General features: G+C 47.2%; 1 protein-coding gene across 1 annotated transcript in view; it reads left to right on the top strand.

The window, feature by feature from the left end:
- Window positions 1–13,545, top strand: part of SLC16A2 (solute carrier family 16 member 2) — a 110,321-nt gene extending 96,776 nt beyond the window's left edge. Inside the window, exons 3-6 of the mRNA XM_080910913.1 lie at window positions 3,172–3,622; window positions 4,950–5,093; window positions 9,683–9,911; window positions 10,989–13,545. Of these exons, the coding sequence (XP_080767039.1) occupies window positions 3,172–3,622; window positions 4,950–5,093; window positions 9,683–9,911; window positions 10,989–11,209 (1,045 nt within the window). The 3' untranslated portion in view covers window positions 11,210–13,545. The remainder of the gene's footprint in view (window positions 1–3,171; window positions 3,623–4,949; window positions 5,094–9,682; window positions 9,912–10,988) is intronic.
- The last annotated feature ends 4,174 nt before the right edge of the window (window positions 13,546–17,719 follow it).

Genomic DNA, 17,719 nt, shown 5'->3' with positions numbered 1-17,719 from the left:
GCCCAATTACAGCGAGAGAATGGTGAGCTTCCTAACCAAGTCTGGGGACTTCCTGCCAGACACACTGTAAGTTGTGGCGCCTCTTCTTCCAGTCTTCCTGCACTGATATAAAAGATCGATGGCCTGGAAACCCGAGCATGGCCACAGTGACATGTCTGCAATGGAGGCTGAGCTCACTTGAAAGAGCCTTGCTCTCTGAGTAGGACTCCCCAGAGAAGGCTGTGGTTCTCTGGGCTTAAGTTTCCATACACAGTGGAGAATGAGACTCATGTTCTATCTCAGCTGGCCCCATGGGGGGTGAGCCAACTGTCTTAATGACTAAAGCATTTCCGGCTGCCCAGAATACCCTCCAGAACTTAGATTTGGCTTGTAGTAGTGTCTTGGTTCCAATCCATCCAACTAGGACAAGGGAGAGGGGAAGCTATATCCTGCCTGGAACCTTCTCAGTCCTCCTAAGACAGCAACTCCAGACTTTCAGAGAACCCTTCTGGTGGTCAGCCTCATTCCCCCTCCCAGGAAACTGGTACCAGACTCTTGTGGGAATGAGCTAGGCCTTTGAAGTATCTCTAGTTTAAGTGCTACATAGCAGAGCCATGTTTCTGCAGGCAGAGCACAGCAAAGTGTAAACAAATTAGCAACATAAGGATCTCATTTCCTTTGCAGCCCACATGGGCTGTGGCACAGGAGGGAAGTGCACTTAGATGGCATTCTTATCTCAGCCCACTGGAGAAGGCATTTTTCTCTCTAGGCCATGGGCCCCTATTCTGTTTGCTCTTTCCATAAGAACATTTTCAGAGCCAAGAAACTCTCTGGATGGTTTCATGTCCAGAGGGAAGAACATGATTCTGCTTGTGGCTAGAACTTCAAGTCACTGCCATTCCTATTGTGTCAGAATCAGAGCTCTAGGTCCTTTTGAATGATTGGAACAGGGCAGATCACAGGCAGCACCGATGAGCCTTGAGGAAGAACTATCAAAGCTTTCCATCCTGGAGCCCGGTTAGAAACGTTCATCTTACAGTGCCCTGAAACTGAATCCCATGTTTCCCCCAGGACTACTTTCTTAAGACTAGCTCCTATCCTTTAGATAAGGTCTTAAGCCTGGGCCAATGCCATAAGATACCCAGAATTGAATGGGAGAAGACCCAAGGAGTCCGACAGAAGCAAAACAATCACCTTAGCCATAAGTGCCAAGTAAAAACAACCTGTTTGAAACTAAACCCTATTTGTGTCCAGCAAATAAGAGTAGATCGAAGGCAACAGTGATGATAGTTCTTGGAATCAAAGGGCCACTGCCAGGGCAGCATAAATCCAAGTTTTCAGTATAAAAGCCGGGTCTGTGTCTGAAGAACAAGGTCATTGGTTAGTTTAATGGCCAGATAAGAACTATTGCAAAATATATGGGAGCATCAAAAAGAAAACAAATGTCCACTGGGTTGTACCAGTATTGTGTGAGGGCAGATGGCTAGCCAAACTGACCTGCCTGTGGCCTTTCCCCTTCTAACACTGCCTTCTGTTACAGAGGCCTGTAGCAGAGCAGGGCCTAAGAGTTTTAAGCAACAACCTGTCTTTCTGGGCTAGGCCCATAACTTGAGGCTTGCCTTCCTGTCAATCGAGAAGACTACTTACTCTGAGGGAACTAATCCAAATCGTGTGCAGTGATGGAGACAGGATTCTGGAAACTAAAGGGACTCTTTAACTCACAGTCCCTGTGTATACCACCTGTACACAGAGAGCTTGGGCTCTCTCAACCTTGGGCAAAGACGAAGAAAAAGGAAGTTCTCCTGAGATCATTAGCCAGTCCCTGAAATATTAAGGGCCCTGAAAATACTGACACACCAAAAGAACAGCTCAGCCTTCCAAGACCAGAGCCTTGGCTCTTTGCAGACCTTTGTTGTTATTTAGAATGAAGCTTTGGTCCCCAAGTCTACTCGTAGTATCTAGGTAAGAAGCAAGGTAAAACTAATGTTCCTACGGCACAGACTGACTCCTTGCAGCCTCTCAGCTAGCCATTGAAAAGCTTGATTCTGGTTTTCTTTCATTCATTCGCTTTTCCCCCTAATCCTCTCTCATGGGATGGTATAATCACACTGATCTGGATTGAAATCCTAGCTTTATTTTTTTTTTAATGAGACAGAGACTTGCTGTGTAGCTCAGGCTACCCTATTGTCTTAGCCTTCTGAGTGCTGGGATTACAGGTGTGTACTACCACAAGTGTCCCAAGGCCAAGCATTTTTTTAAATGTCTGGACAAGCAACTTTACTCTTGATCAAGAGGGCACACTAGGAAGAACTGTCACATATTAACAGAGCATGCTCTTGCTTTTAGTCTAACTGGAGTGTTAATTATGTCCTTTTTCCCACTTGAGTCTGACCTCACAGTCCTCCTCAGTTGATTAATCATAAAGAACTGAAGGCTGCCCGGAACAGTAGCTCACACTTTTTTAAAAAAGATTCATTTATTATATTTATATGAGTACACTGTAGCTGTCTTCAGACATACCAGAAGAGGGCATCAGATCCCATTACAGATGGTCGTGAGCCACCATGTGGTTGCTGAGATTTGAACTCGGGACCTCTGGAAGAGCAGTCAGTGCTTTTAACCGCTGAGCCATCTCTCCAGCCCGTAGCTCACATTTTTAATCCCAGCACATGGGAGGCAGAGGCAGGTGGATCTGTTGAATTCAAGGCCAGCCTGGTCTACAAAGTAAGTACCAGGATTGCCAGGCCTACACAGAAAAACTCTGTCTCAAAACAAAAAAAAAAAAAAAAAAAAACCACCATGCTGGGCAGTGGTGGTGCATGTCTTTAATTCCAGCAGTCAGGAGGCAGAGGCAAGCAAATCTTTAATTTCAAGGTCAGCCTATTCTACAGAGCAGTTCCAAGACAGCCAGAGCTACACAGAGAAAACCTGTCTAAGAAAAGCCAAAAACAAACAGCAAAAGTAAGCAACAACAACAACAAGTCAAGCATTTTTGATCTGGAGTTACTTTAGGCAAACTGCCTCTGCATTCCCCCATCTGCAAAGTGGGGTTCAGAGGTTCCCTATCTGCTCTACATGTTGGTGGCGAGTATGGCTCTAGGTAAAGGTGGAGGAATGGAGGTTTCCAAGAACAAAGAAGGCAGGTAAATTGCTTTCAGGCTGCTGAAAATAGCTCTTGGTGTCTCTCCACAGCTCCCTAAGCCTGCGCTACTTCACCTATGGGATTCTGTTTGGTTGTGGCTGCTCATTCGCCTTTCAACCATCACTCGTCATCCTGGGCCACTACTTTCAACGTCGCCTAGGTCTAGCCAATGGTGTGGTGTCTGCTGGAAGTAGCATCTTCTCCATGTCCTTTCCCTTCCTCATCAAAATGCTGGGGGATAAAATCAAGCTGGCCCAAACCTTCCAGGTGCTGAGTACCTTCATGTTTGTTCTTACACTGCTCTCGCTCACCTACCGGCCCCTCCTGCCCAGCTCCCAGGACACCCCAAGCAAGAGAGGTGCCCACACCCTGCGACAGCGCTTTCTGGTTCAGTTCAGAAAGTACTTCAACATGCGTGTATTCCGCCAGCGCACCTACCGCATCTGGGCCTTCGGGATCGCTGCTGCTGCTCTTGGTTACTTCGTCCCCTACGTACATCTGGTGAGGAAGAAGCTGACCTCAACCTACCTGGAGTCCAAAGGGTGGGGGCGGAGGACATTGAAAGGGCAGAGCTTTGGAAAAGGGAACAAGCAGAGCTGAGCGTGGGAGCTCAGGCCTTTAGTCTCAGCATTGGGTGACTGAGGTTGGAGGGTTGCTGTGAGTTTGATGCCAGCCAGCAAGATTCTTTCTCAAAACAAATAAACAAAAAAGGGAACAAAGACTAAAGAAACAAAACAGTGATTGGCGATTGGCAGAGAAGTAAAGAGCGTGAGTTCAAAGAGAACTTAAGTGGGAAATGAAGGTAGTTCCTTAGGACAAGGCCCATTAGCCATGGCTTCTCCCATGATAAAAGTTTAGATAGAAACCAGGCTTGGTAGTGCAAATGTGAAATCCCACATACCCAGGAGGTTGACAAAAGGGATCTCAAATTTAAGGCCTGTCTGAACTACAGAATAAATTCAATCCAGTCTGGGAAACTTATCAAAAGTGTGGCTCAAATTAAATAAAAGTGGGTAGGGGGCACTACAGACGTAAATCAGTGGTAGAATGTTTGCTTAGCATCCGCAATAAGTTTAATGCCTAGTCATGAAAACAAAAGGTTTAAATGAATAGATGAATTTCAGAGGATAAGTCACTGGAAGGGCGGTTCAGATGACCCAGGGCATGGTGTGTAAAGACCATTCTGAGGCATGCTGCTTCCTGTGCTCAAATGATTCTGCTGAGAAAATAGCATAGATAGAAATGCTCTAGATTCGTGTGTAGGAATCTTTTTTACTATAGTGACAATTTTTGAAATTTTAGAGCCCCTTGGCCACAGAACTGTTAGTTGTAGGACCAACAGTTCTATACAGACTGTGTGGTTTTATATGTATGCACATGTTGGAGGCAAAACACAGAGTCTTGTCCCTACTAAGCATGTGGTTTATCACTGAGCTAATCCCTAGCCTATAGACCTCGTATTTCCTTAAAGCACACTGAAAAAGTAGACCCTTATCTCCTAGTGACCTGCTATCTCAGCCTCTTCATTTTAAGCCATTGCATGGGAATATCATAGAAGAATATCTAGATTTTCTTAGTAGCTTGTCCTGTCAGGGCTTTCAGAACTTGGAAGTGCCTAGCCCTGTCAACTGCTTCTCAAAGCCCACGTTCCAGAGATTCTAGCATAAGTAGACTGTGTAATTGATAGAATAAGCGGGGGGCTTCAATCAGAGGATCTTCTCCTTGTCCAGGAAAGTGAGTAGCAGATAATCCCAGATGTTCCAATATTTAACCAGTCAGTTCCTCTTTTTCCTCCTGCTCTGGGGGGTCCTGGTGTTATGCTTTTCAGATGAAATATGTGGAAGATAAGTTCAAGGAGATCAAGGAGACCTGGGTGCTCTTGGTGTGTATTGGAGCTACATCAGGCCTCGGTCGTCTCGTCTCAGGCCACATCAGTGACTCCATCCCTGGACTTAAGAAGATATACCTGCAGGTGAGTGTCCACTGGCCCACGATAGGTCATTCCCTGGACTCTGGGAGAGGATGGATGGTGAGCCACTGCAGTTGTCTGGGTTCCAGCTTTGCACATGGTAGATAATCAAATTGCCTGGACCTCAGTTTCCCCTGCTTTTAAAGACTTTCATCCTTGTTCTCCTTCCTGCATAGCATAGAGGAAGGATTCTGGGAGAACTGGAGCCTTGCAGAACATATAACAGGTACTTCTGTATTAACAATAGCCGGGAAAATGAAAACAGAAAACTCAGGCCACGAGTTGGATATGTCCCCAAAGTAAGGATTTGTTTCATTGCTAAAATTTGTTTAATTGTTATCTTGATATCTAAAGCACTCTATAGTCGAGTGCCTTGTTAGGCAAGGTCCATTACCTCTCACATTTCTAGAGCTACTTAGCATCAGGCACTGGCTCTGAAGTGCCATCCCAGACAGAGACAGTCAGATCTCTGTGAGTTCAAGGCCACTCTGGTCTACACAGCAAGTTCCAGGACAGCCAGGACTACATAGAAAGATATTTTCTAAAACAAATAAAGAAACTGGAAATGTCTCCTACCACTGGACACTAAAATCATGCCACAAAAGGCCAAACATCATTCTTTCTAGTTCTCACTGTCCTTACTTGTACAGTTAAAATAATTCTTCCCATACATCAAAACATGTAGAGAGGTGGCCCAGTTTAGTCCTTTCGATGGTGATACAGGTTTCCTCACATTGTGGGCAGTGGCCACCCTAATGATATTCTAGTGATCCTTTTTTGTGTGACATAAGTTTGGTCTGGTTAGAATGTAGGCAATTTTGGCCTGCTTAAAAGCACTAATGCCTTCCTGGTCTGGCTCATGGTTCTGTTCCTGCAACTGGACTTGCCAAGAGATGCCAGACTGAAAAGCCTGTGGAAGAGCAAAGGCAGCCATAGAACACACGCAATCACAAATTACCCACCAGAAAGAAGCTGAGTTTGGGGGCTGGAGAGATGGCTCAGCAGTTAAGAGCACTGACTGCTCTTCCAGAGGTCCTGAGTTCAAATCCCAGCAACCACATGGTGGCTCACAACCATCTGTAATAGGATCTGATGCCTTCTTCTGATGTGTCTGATGATTGTGACAGTGTACTCACATACATAAAATAAAGAAAAAGAAAGAAAGAAAGAAAAAGAAGCTGAGTTTGAACTCACTTCTCTCCTGAGAATGCCCTAAAAGTACTTCTAAAAATCCCTATTTGTAATATGGATTCCATGGCCTTTGGCAGTGCCAAGTGCCTTAATACCATCATGTGTCATAAATAAGGATATGATTAATTGTCATGTAGAATTTGATTACTAATTGCAAGAGCTGGTGGAGAGCTTCCTCAGAGTTATGAGTTCCCTTGTAGTCTACCCAGGCCAACCTAGCATCACACTGAAGGAGAAACTGAGAGACAGGCTTCTTCCACAGAAGTGGCAAAGCTGAACTCACGTGCAGCATGGTTCTCATACTTTTGTCCTAGTTTGCTGTCTACTGATGAAATAAACACCATAACCAAAAGCACCTTGGGGAGGAGAAAGTTTACTTCATCTTAAGGCATACAGTCAGTCTATCATGAATGGAAGTCAGGGCAGGAACTTGGAGGCAGAAGCTGAAACAGAGGATGTGCAAGAGTACTGCTCACTGCCTTGCTTATCCTGCTTTCTTATAGAACCCAAGACTATCTGCCCAAGAATGACATCACACATAGTGGGCTGGGCCTTTCTCCATCAATCCTCAATCAAGAAAATATCCCATAAGCTTGCCTAAAAGCAAATCTGATGGGGACATTTTCTCAATTAAGGTTCCCTCTTCTTAGATAACCTTAGCTTTTGTCAAGTTTACAGAAAGCTAAGCAGCACTCCTATCTTTCTCTAAATTATGGGTGGCAGGCCCAAGTCTAAGAGATAAATGAACTGCCTGAGGTCAATCTATGAGTTTGTGACTGGGATAAACCAATTATGAAATGTTTAGTTCTTGTGCAAATATCAGCAAGTGCTTTATCTCAATGGCTTTTTTGGCATAGGTGTATCATGTGCTCCCCCAGTCTCTTTTATGTGTCCCCCACCATGAGTCTTCCCTACCAGGATTAGCAGCTTCACAATGCCAGCGAGTTTAGAAAATGAGAATAAGCTGGCATTGAGCCAGAACTCTCTCTTGCAGCAAGGCAGCAACCTAGTGTGGAAGCTCGCATGCTTCTCACCACAGAGCCCAGCAGAGAGGCAAAGTCTGTGCTGTTTTTGCTCTCTGCTATGCAGCTAGACTTCTAAGGGATAAGGAGGTACAGCTAATTAGAGGCTAAGCTAGGTAGAACCCAGGACTCCTGCTGACTTTCCTCGTTTTTCTTCCTCTTACATGATCCAGTTTCAGCACTTGGAATAATATAACATTAGCACACAGCTGAGACATCTCCATCCCCTTATAGGCTAACTCCCTTGTTTTATGAATTTAGAGGGTTTGGGGCTGTGGTGGGTGTGGTTCAGTCAGTAAACTGCTTTCCTTGTAAGGATAAGGACCTGGGTTTAATTATGAGAACCCATGTTTTTAAAAGTTTGGCAATAACAAAAAGAAGGTGGGGGACAGCAAGATGGCTCAGTCAGTAAAGGTGTTTGCCACGCAAAGCCTGACAACCTGAGTTCAACCTCAGAACCAACATGAAGGTGGGAAGAGAGAACCAACACTCTGACCTCCAGTAGATGCTCATGCTCATTGTCTGTCTGTCTCTCTCTCTCTCTCTCTCTCTCTCTCTCTCTCTCTCTCTCTCTCTCTCTCTCTAACACACACACACACACACACACACACACACACTTTTTGAAATTGTGCATTCAGGTTTTATTCCAGTTTTTCAAGATTCTTCATCACAGGAACCTTCTGCCTCTTTCACTCTCTGAGGAAGATACAAGAGCACCAGCATGGCTGACAAGGACTGCACATAGCTTCAGATGCTCAAGAGCCACCCAGGAAAGCCTACACTTCTCTCTACCGTTTGTAAAGCCAACCAATGTGCCAGGCATCTAGTTCCTGAATAGCCTGTTAAAAGGAAATGGAAATAGTCTAAATGACCTCATTTGGGGTCATTTTTTGAAGCCTGAGTTCCAGTTCAAGGAGGGATTATAAATTTCCAAACCTTGACATGGCCTACTGGAGAATAATGAGAGAGATCTAGATATATCAGTTAGCAATTTCAGCTGATTAAGATCTGTTAATGGGGGCTTTTGTTGTATAGAATTGTATTAACTGTTAACTGCCATACTCGGCTTGATTGATGAGTGAGTCTGGTTTTAGCTCACGGTTGTTTGTGAACCTCCTAAAGGAGAAGCAGGTGACTCAGTTTGCATTACTAGCTTCTATGTAACTACCTCAAAATGGCCTGGAACAAGTTCAAAATCTCCCAACAAAGACATTCTAAATGTCCATCAAAGCAGGTAATACCCTAACAAAATCACTGTCAGCAACAACACAGAAAATCTGTAGGGCATGAAATAGATTTGATTTGTGTTTTTCTGTGTATTCCTGGCTATGTTTTCCTGCCTATTGGTCAACTGTGGGCCTTTGGAAAATCCTCAGGCATCCTAACTCCTTAATAAACAGATCAGGTCTTAGTTCTGGCCCTGAGATGACCTGGCTTGCCCAGCTGCAGTGAGTTGGGAATGGGGTCTCCTCTCTATGCCCACAGTCTAAGGCTTCAGTCTAGCTCACAGACACTGATTGCAAATGACCTTAATTAAAAACCAGAGTGGGTCGGAAGGGGGAAGTTTCCAGAAGAAAAAGAAACCTAGTCCCTAGAAAGACAGGTTCTTTGGTTTGAAGTAATTTTGCTCAGCCCAAAGAATTCACCGTACTAGCCAGTGTCCCTGGGCTGCTCTATTCCTGGGCCACTTTTGGTCTCCACAGATACCCTTCTATTAGCTTAGTAGCTTCCCTTGCACAGCCTCTCTGTTGCCTTTTCTAAGTAGCCACGTCCAGAGCTTCCTAGAGCCGAAATGCCTGACTTACCTGGGACAGAAAATATGGCCTATATCCTAAAGCATAAGAAAATCTGAGTGAAGTTCCAGTGGTCTCTCTCAGACTAATGTATTTCCTAAACATTTCTACCTAAACAAAGATGGACATTGACTGCTCCATTTTAATAAGCTGCACTTTGCATCAAAACTCCAATCTAATCATCATGCAAGCCTTCCTCACCTCCTCCCTTCCTCTTTCATGCCTTACGTGATCTGAAAACACCAATATAGCTTGATCTCAGACCCTGTCTCAGGATCAGACAGAAAAAACACTAATTTATCTCCCTTCCTCTCAGGATCCATTGCAAAGACCAACTTCTTTGGCTATGGGCAAGGCAATGCCTCCCCACTCTCACAACTTTTTAAACATTCTGCTAGATTTAGCTAAATAGGGCTGGCCTTTCTTAAAGACAAGAATCCCTCCGAGAAGAACTTAGACGGGGCTTGAGCACATTGAAACTACACTCTAACTGCTCTCAGCTGACACCCCGCGCAGTCTCATTTTGCAGATTATGGAAATGAAGATCTTAGAAAAGAAATGTGATTTGAGGTTCTTGTTTCTCTAGGTCCTCTCGTTTCTGCTCCTCGGCTTGATGTCCATGATGATCCCCCTGTGCCGGGACTTCGGGGGCCTTATCGTTGTCTGCCTCTTCCTGGGCCTATGTGACGGCTTCTTCATCACCATCATGGCTCCCATTGCATTTGAGCTGGTGGGACCCATGCAGGCCTCACAGGCCATTGGCTACCTCCTGGGCATGATGGCCCTGCCAATGATTGCTGGGCCCCCCATTGCAGGTGAGGCTAATGTCTGAGGAAGGTACGAGTCTCGTTTTCCTTTCAGGAGCCTTAGCTCTTTGGAGTACCTCTGCTTGAGACCTCTCTCCCTCTGATTTTCTGTATAAACATTCTTGTTGGGGTGCATGAAACTCCTCATGGAAGATGGGCAAGGATTGTTCAGAGCTGTATATGTTTCCCTAGGATTTCACTGTAGGCAGCCTGGTTCCTTCCAGACACTAGAGAGGAAAGTGTGGTCAGCTTTCTCAGTCACTGTGTAGTGTAGGCTGACCTGAAACTCACTAGGTAGACTAAGCTGGCCTCAAAGTCTTCGTCTTCCTGGTATAGCCACTCAAGCACTTGTACTTTACATGTTACGCTGCCTGTAGTCCAACCTTCTCTCTACCACAGTCAAGTGGTTAATTTCAGGGTAGCTAGGTAAAAGAAGAGGTAAAAAGCAAAAGTTGCCCCTGATTTTACCAAAAGTTATACACACCTTGCACTTCCTGCTCTTCACCTACCGGTTATGGAATGAAACCATAGTAGAGATTTAATTTAGGAAAGAGTCTAGGATGGGCAAAATGCTGGAGTGACAGCTCAGCCTCCAAATTTCTCTGTTCACCTTCCCAGAAGGACATAATGAATACGTAAGGAGCACCAGAAACCAGAAAACCAGTGAAGAGAGAAAGAACTTTGTCTTCTTTTCAGGGATTTCCTGCAAACACCAGCTCACACATCACACACACAATAAAATGTGGACAGAACAAAGGTGGAGAGAGCAGAGCTGAGGACTTGCATCCTGAACCATTCTCTTGAGACTTTTGAACTCAGTTCCTTTGTAGCACCAGTCCTAGGAGTGACTGAAAGGTGACAGGTAGCTTAATGGAAGACAGACACAGAAACTTTAAAGAGAAGCTTCATTTGGTTTCTTTGGTAATGAGTTGAGGGGAAGTTGAGAGAGGCTCTGAATCAGAGCAGCATAGGCCAACGCTCTTGAGAAACACTAGAATGCCCACACACACACTCAGAAGAGGACAAACGGTGCTTCTAGGTTGCAGGGAAAAGCTAAACTAAGCTCATGTCTCTTGACCCTTTCAGGCCTGCTTCGAAACTGCTTTGGTGACTACCATGTGGCCTTCTACTTTGCGGGTGTCCCTCCAATCATTGGGGCTGTGATCCTTTTCTTCGTCCCTCTGATGCATCAAAAGATGTTTAAGAAAGAGCAGAGAGATTCCAGCAAGGATAAGATGCTGTCCCATGATCCGGACCCCAACGGAGAACTTCTGCCAGGCTCCCCAACTCCTGAAGAGCCCATTTAATGCCTCTGTCTTGCCATTGTGGGCACCTCCCCCTCACCCCACCCCTCCATCCTACCCTGCTCAGCATTTACATTTTTGCCACCAGCACACTTGTTCCCAAACCTGTGCACACAGCATTTCAGCCACCTGACCATCTCCTCTGAGCCAATGCTCTCTCGGTGTTCCAAACTCATTAACCAAATTCTCCCCATGAATGCTTTGAAACTTGCCAGGCTTTTCTCCCAGGATCTGGGAAAGCATGGGATCACCCCCCTGGCCTTTGGATCTTCCCCATATACTTTCTAACTCTTCGGGGGGAGGACAGGGATGGGACCTCTGGCCCCAGCTTGTTAGTCACCCACTACAATCAACTGCCAAAGGTGCTACTGTGTCCCTGAAACCCAGTGGGAGAGACCCAAGCCTCTTTTTGCTGAGGAACTTGTTGCCATCCATCCTTGGGAGCCATTTGGAAGTTGTGGGAAGGAGGGCCAAAGGAGACCCAGGAGCCTTGTTCTTCACTGAAGCTCCTGAGAGCTCTGCGGCACCCCATCATATGGTTGGTTAACTGTCTACTTCCCTTTTCCTTTCCTTTTATTTTCTGTCTACTGTGTCCTCTCCATTTTCTTCCCCTCTATTCCTTTTTATTACTGTTATAGACACATAGGTGCTTGGAGAAAGGAAGAACCCAGACCTTGGGCCAATCCACTTCATTTTGGCCCAGACAATCCCTAATATTAGCATTAATACTGCTCACCTCAGGCTGGGCTACATCTCACTTCTGGGCCCAAACCGATACAGACTGGAAGAGCAGGCTATCATATAGGGATGGGACCTTAAACACTACAGAGTTCCATGTACCAGTCAGTGATTTTGACAGATTAACCAAGAGGCCTTCCCAGTTTCCCATCCTTGTAGCCACCTGGCAAATGTGAAGAAAATCCTCTCATCTCATCAAACATAGAAGGAATGACGACATCGTACTGGCATTGGAGGAGGTACTATGGTTAATGACTCGGGGAAGGACCAACTCCTCCAACTCTCATTTTTCATAACAGGTCAATATTTTTCTACCTGGACCAGGCCAAGAAATGAACTGTTTTGGGGGGGGAAACCTCATTCTGTACCTGGATCCCCAAAAGACATAGGCAGCAGCTGCACATGGGGGTTGGACAATTTCTTTTCAGAAGGGGAAGCCACCCTAGCCTTTGCCACCCATTCTGGGCATCCTGGACCACTCTGCTGAGTGGCCATTATAGGTGCCAGAAAAAGGCTCTGGACCACCATCATCCCTTTGAAGTTGGTGCCAGATACTTTCCTACACCCAGGCTCTGGGCAACAGTTTTACTGAAGCACATTCCAAGTGCCCCTGGCCAGAGGCAAAGGGCACTGCCAGCCTCGTCCAGTTGTACAGCTCACCTCAGTAGGAACTCAGCCTCCCTATCTATCTATCTATCTATCTATCTATCTATCTATCTATCTAAATCTTTCTTTCCTCTCTCTAGGCCTTCGTTTATCGTGTTCCTGTACCCAACCTTTCATCATCTTTTTGCCAGGCATCCTGGCTGTTACTTGGACCCAACAATAACTTGCTATCCCAAGCCAGGGTCATCCCAAGGCCAGGAAGATGAGGTTGCTCTGAGGGGCTCCAAAGAATACAATGGTCCCCACACATGAGTTTTTCCGTTACTAACAGGCAGCTGGGGCATAGTTGGCCTCTGATGTTTCATTCAAGGCCAATGTCCTGAGCCCCCCCTCTGCTGGTCCAAATCCAGCTCTTATCAACTCCCCAAAGGAAAGCCCATTGGTTCTTGGCTCTGAGGACAGAAAGGGGTGGAGTTACTGTTTTGTCAACTCAAGCATCTGTGGAACAGGAGAAGCTGGACCCCAGGAGCCCTGTGACTCACAGGAGAGGCCATTGAAAATACTGGAGCAACAATGCCTCCACTTCCATTTCTCCTTGCCCCACCCCTCCAGAGCACTCAGGGGGTAGGGGGCAGAAATTGTGGCAGGGCCTCCTTTGTTGCTCATGGCTGGATAGCTCTTAAGAGTCAGGCTGCCACTCGATTCTCTCCAGATGAAGGAAAGACATTCCCAGGTCCCAGATCTGCCCATTCAGGTGTCACCTAACATTGGCAGGATGTCAATTTACTTTTGTCACAAATGTGTGTGTGCACGAATGTGTGTGTGCACGAGTGGGCTCGTGTGCTTTCTGAGAGAAAGTTGTTTGGCCAAAGCAGCACAGTATTAATATTTAGAGTAGGAAGCAGTCTCTTAGGCATCACAGTTAAAAACTAAGAGAACGAACAAAATTTCAGAGCTTGAGACCTGGGACATTTAAATCCTCAAGGGGTTTGGAACAAAATAAACAGATCTAAACGTTTGGTTTGAGTATGTGCGTTTTCTACAAGGGCATAATTGTTTTTAACCTGATTAACAGCAGGGAATTCGGCTTCACAGTTGAAGTTTCATTCCAAACAGGATTTCTGCCTGGCTCTCTGCACTCAGAAAGCTGACAGTGGAAGAGAGACTGGGGGAAAGCTGTTTCAGATTGAAATTCTGCATGGTCCTCTTTAATGGGAACCGTGGTTACATCACAAGATGAGAACATTGCACTAGCTGAGTTAGGTCGGAGGCCCTGTCAAGGTTGTGCTACCACCTCGAGAGAAAAGTGCCACACTGAAAATTCACAAATACAATGGCCTGCCATCTGTCTTCCTTTATTTTATTGCTGGGTTACTTAATGATGTTAGCATGGCTCAGTTACACAACCCAACAGGCACAGTCTGGAATGAAAGGTGATACATGAGAGAGATGAGCCTGTCTAAGCCAAGAGCAACCTTAAAGTCTCCCTCCATTTTATCTTGATTTTAAATGGGGAATGTGAGGCCTAGGAAGGGCTTCTCACAGATCCACAGTTTGTCGGGAACAAAGAGAGCTAAAGAACTTGTTTGCTCCATTCACCAATTCTGTAGCATGCTCATTTTCGAAGGAGTATCAGCAGGACCGGCACAGAGCAAAGCTAAAAGTTGAGCAAAACTTCCCTTTCAGCATATTTCATCTCTTGACCATTATCCTCACTGCGCCCAGCCCTGCTCTTTTCTCTCCCAGACACTCTAGACCTTTATGAAGCTTCGGCCTTGAAAACCTGACTCCACCAATGTTCTTCCACTCCCAACCACCCAAGAGGTACAAATAAAATCCAGCTCCCTCTGTCCCTGGACTGGACAGAGAAGGAACAAAGACAAAGAGCTGGTATCCTTTGGGAAAGGATGGTTAACCACCCAGTTCTTGGCTATTCTTGTTTCTCCTTGCTCAATGCAGACACCCTTGGGCTGCTGGCCTCCTCATCTCCCACTAAGGCTAATTACTCTGTCCCGATGCCAGACCCCAAGCTCTCTCACCCAAGATTTTCTGCCCCTTCTGTGCCTCCTCCTGAACCCCCAACCCCTGAGGACTCAGTCTGTGTTTGATCACTAAGGATCATTAGATTTCAAAGCTGTAGAAATCCCATAATTTTTTACGAGCATATGCTCTCCCCCACCCCGGGGGCCTTTTCATGTCTGCAGCCGCAGCTCCCTACTACTTCTCCAAAGAAACAGAGCAGGCCAGCTGACAGGAATTACAAATCCCCAGTGTCTGACAGCTGGTACCAGAAGAGAGTGGGCGCTACTCAAAACAAGAAGCTTGAAGCAAGTTGTGAAATTCTGATAAGCTGAAACATAGCAGTAGTAAAGAGCTCAGGAGAACAAAAAAAAGGGGGGGGGGGTCGGGGGTTTGAATACCTTCTCCCCTAAGGATTGAGAAAGTTGTGCTTCAAAGGCCTTTCTTTAGATGCTTTGCCTTTCAGCTCTCTCTAGCGGTCACCAGACACACAGCTTCTTGGCGGGACTTTCTGGTCATAGCAGTATCAGCAGTGTTTCCCAGGGACGTGCTGTGTGTCTGGCACGTTGCAGAGCCCCAGAACTTAAGGTATGGCAGGAACAGAATGAGACACAATGATTAAGACACAGAAGGAATTTGTACTATCGTTTTTGCAAAAGAGTATGTCTTTTCCTCCTCTGGGCTCATTTGCCTGTAACATACCAATATTGGCGCCAAAATTAGGTCCTCTAGTGGACAGGAAAGGAGCCACCACGCCCCCCACCCGAACCGAGGCGCTCCACACCCTCCCCCTCCGCTCCCAGCTTCAGGCCTCCCGGGCCCATTGCCCGGAAGAACTACCCGAGCTTCAATGTCGGTTTCCTGCTGAGACCCAGTCAGATAAAATTAGCCCATTGCTCTCATCTGACAAGTGTCAGAGCCACAGTAAGGCGGGGGAGGGGCGGGCCGAGCCGGATGCTTGCCGCCAGACGCCCTCCCCGCTGCCCACCCGCACCACCTGTCTCGCGTGCGCTCGGGCCGCAGCCTCCCCACTGCCCAACTGACCCGCGGGGCCACCCTCGCCCTCCTCTGCTTTCCCACCACACCCACCCCGTGTGTTCCCCCAGTGGCAGACGCGCGAAGCTGGGGCCGCACATTGCTCGGTGACATCGCCCCTGAGTCCCGCACCCTGAAACCGGCTAGGTGTGCAGGCGGCGCAGGGGACACGGCTAGGGCTGCGTTCTAGTCTCCCGCCAAATCGGGAGGCTGGACATTGACTCCGGGCTGCTCGGTGGGCCTGGGTCCTCGCCCCAGTCTCAGAGAGATGACAACCCTTGAGCCGCACCACGAGAGGCCAGGAGCAGCCTCGCACCGGGCCAGTTGTGTCCCAGCCCTGTGGACACACTATAGCTGCCACTGGGCCCTGCTCAGCTCCCACAAGGTGCCCCGCCTCCACCCTGCCCACCACAGCCCCTGCCATCGCCACCAGTATCTGTGGTGACCACGGTGACCCACATCGTATGTCTCCAGCCCTCGATGTGATCCTGGCTGGGTCTTCGGAGAACCCCTTCCAAAGGGCCTACTCCTGCTTCCACGCTAGAGCAAGGTCCCCAAGGTCCCAGGGGGTGATAAATGGGCGCTTCTAGCAAAGGTCCTGAATGAGTCCTGGCTGAAAGCTCAAGGGCATTAAGGGTTCTGGGATGCTGTAGGACCTTCTGGACCAAGGTCCCTGCCAGGGACAGTCATCATTCTCCATGTATCCCTCACCTTACCTCCAATCCAGACAGCTCCATGCCTTCTCCAGCCAGATCAGCCCAGTGGCCTGCTTCTGCTAAGACTGGAAGACCCAACCTTCAGTCTCTCCACTGCAGCCTCCTCGGCTGTCCCAGAGGGGCCTGTGCAATTCTCAGTGCTACAGCATGGCTTCCCATGTGATGGATTCTAGGTTCAACTCACACACACACACACACACACACACACACACACACACACACATGCTCCATGCCCCAGAGCTCTGGGACCTACCCCAATGGTTGGAGCATGTCCACACACAGCTCAGGCCAGATTCTTCCTAAATCATACCCAGAAAGTGAGCCCCAGCAGCTGCCCTGAGCGGGTAGACAGAACTTGCCTGGCTGGAGAACTTTCTTCCAGAGGTCGTGCTGAGCCTTGGCAGTGGTGGGAAGTCACATGTTGCCCTGAAGATAGGCCCTTGTTTCCCTCTCCTCACCACACACTCCACTAAATCACCACTGGCGTCCCTTCAGCCTCTTGCCTAGCAGAGAAGGCTCCTCAGACACCCTAACTGTCCTGCATTTACCTGGGTGTGGGCTGTTCTAAGAGTCCAACTTTTCAGGTTGATTCTGTCTTGGGAAAGTCAGAGTTGCCTCCCAGATTGGTCAACCAGATGTCTGCTGGTTTGTCAGTGCTAAGGCATGTGCTCCCTTGTCCCTTAGTGACCGAACACATAGACCCCTTCACCTTGTTCATGAGAACTAAAGGTCCTTCACCTGTAGACAGGCATTCACAGTTTACACCATCCTCCCATATCATACTGGATCCTCTACCTACCCTGGGAGGCAACAGCTCTTGGGCCCAATTTACAGGTGGAAAAACTGAGACCCAGAAAGAATAGTGAATATCATGCTCTGAACATCTTCTCTAAGTTCTTCCACCTCACCTCACAGAACAAAAGCAAATCCCCTTACTTCCCAGAAAGCCTACTAGTTGATTCTTTTTTTTTTATCAATTTCATTGCATATTCTCTGTGTTTACATTTCAAATGTTATCCCCTTTCCCCCCATTCCCATCTCTCTTCCTCCCTCATTCTCATCTCCCTTCCCCTTGCTTCCATAATGATGTTTCATCTCCCAACCATCTATTCCCACTTCAGCACCTTGGCATTCCCCTAAACTGGGAAAACTTGCCTTTACTAGACCAAAGTCCTCTTCTCCCACTGATGCCAGACAAGGCCATCCTCTGTTACATATGCAACGGGAGCCATGGGTCTCTCCATGTGTGCTCATTGGTTGGTGTTTTAGTCCCTGGGAGCTCTGAGTGGGTAGATAGTTGATATTGTTGTTCTTCCCATGGGGTTGCAAACCCTTTCAGCTCCTTCAGTCCTTTCTTTAAGTCCTTCATTGGGGTCTTCATGCTCAGTTTAATACTAAC

Source organism: Micromys minutus (genome assembly GCF_963924665.1).
Source record: "Micromys minutus genome assembly, chromosome: X".
Lineage (NCBI taxonomy): Eukaryota > Metazoa > Chordata > Mammalia > Rodentia > Muridae > Micromys > Micromys minutus.
The sequence above is the reverse complement of the archived record's forward strand: the minus strand, read 5'-3'. Positions and strand labels throughout refer to the sequence as shown.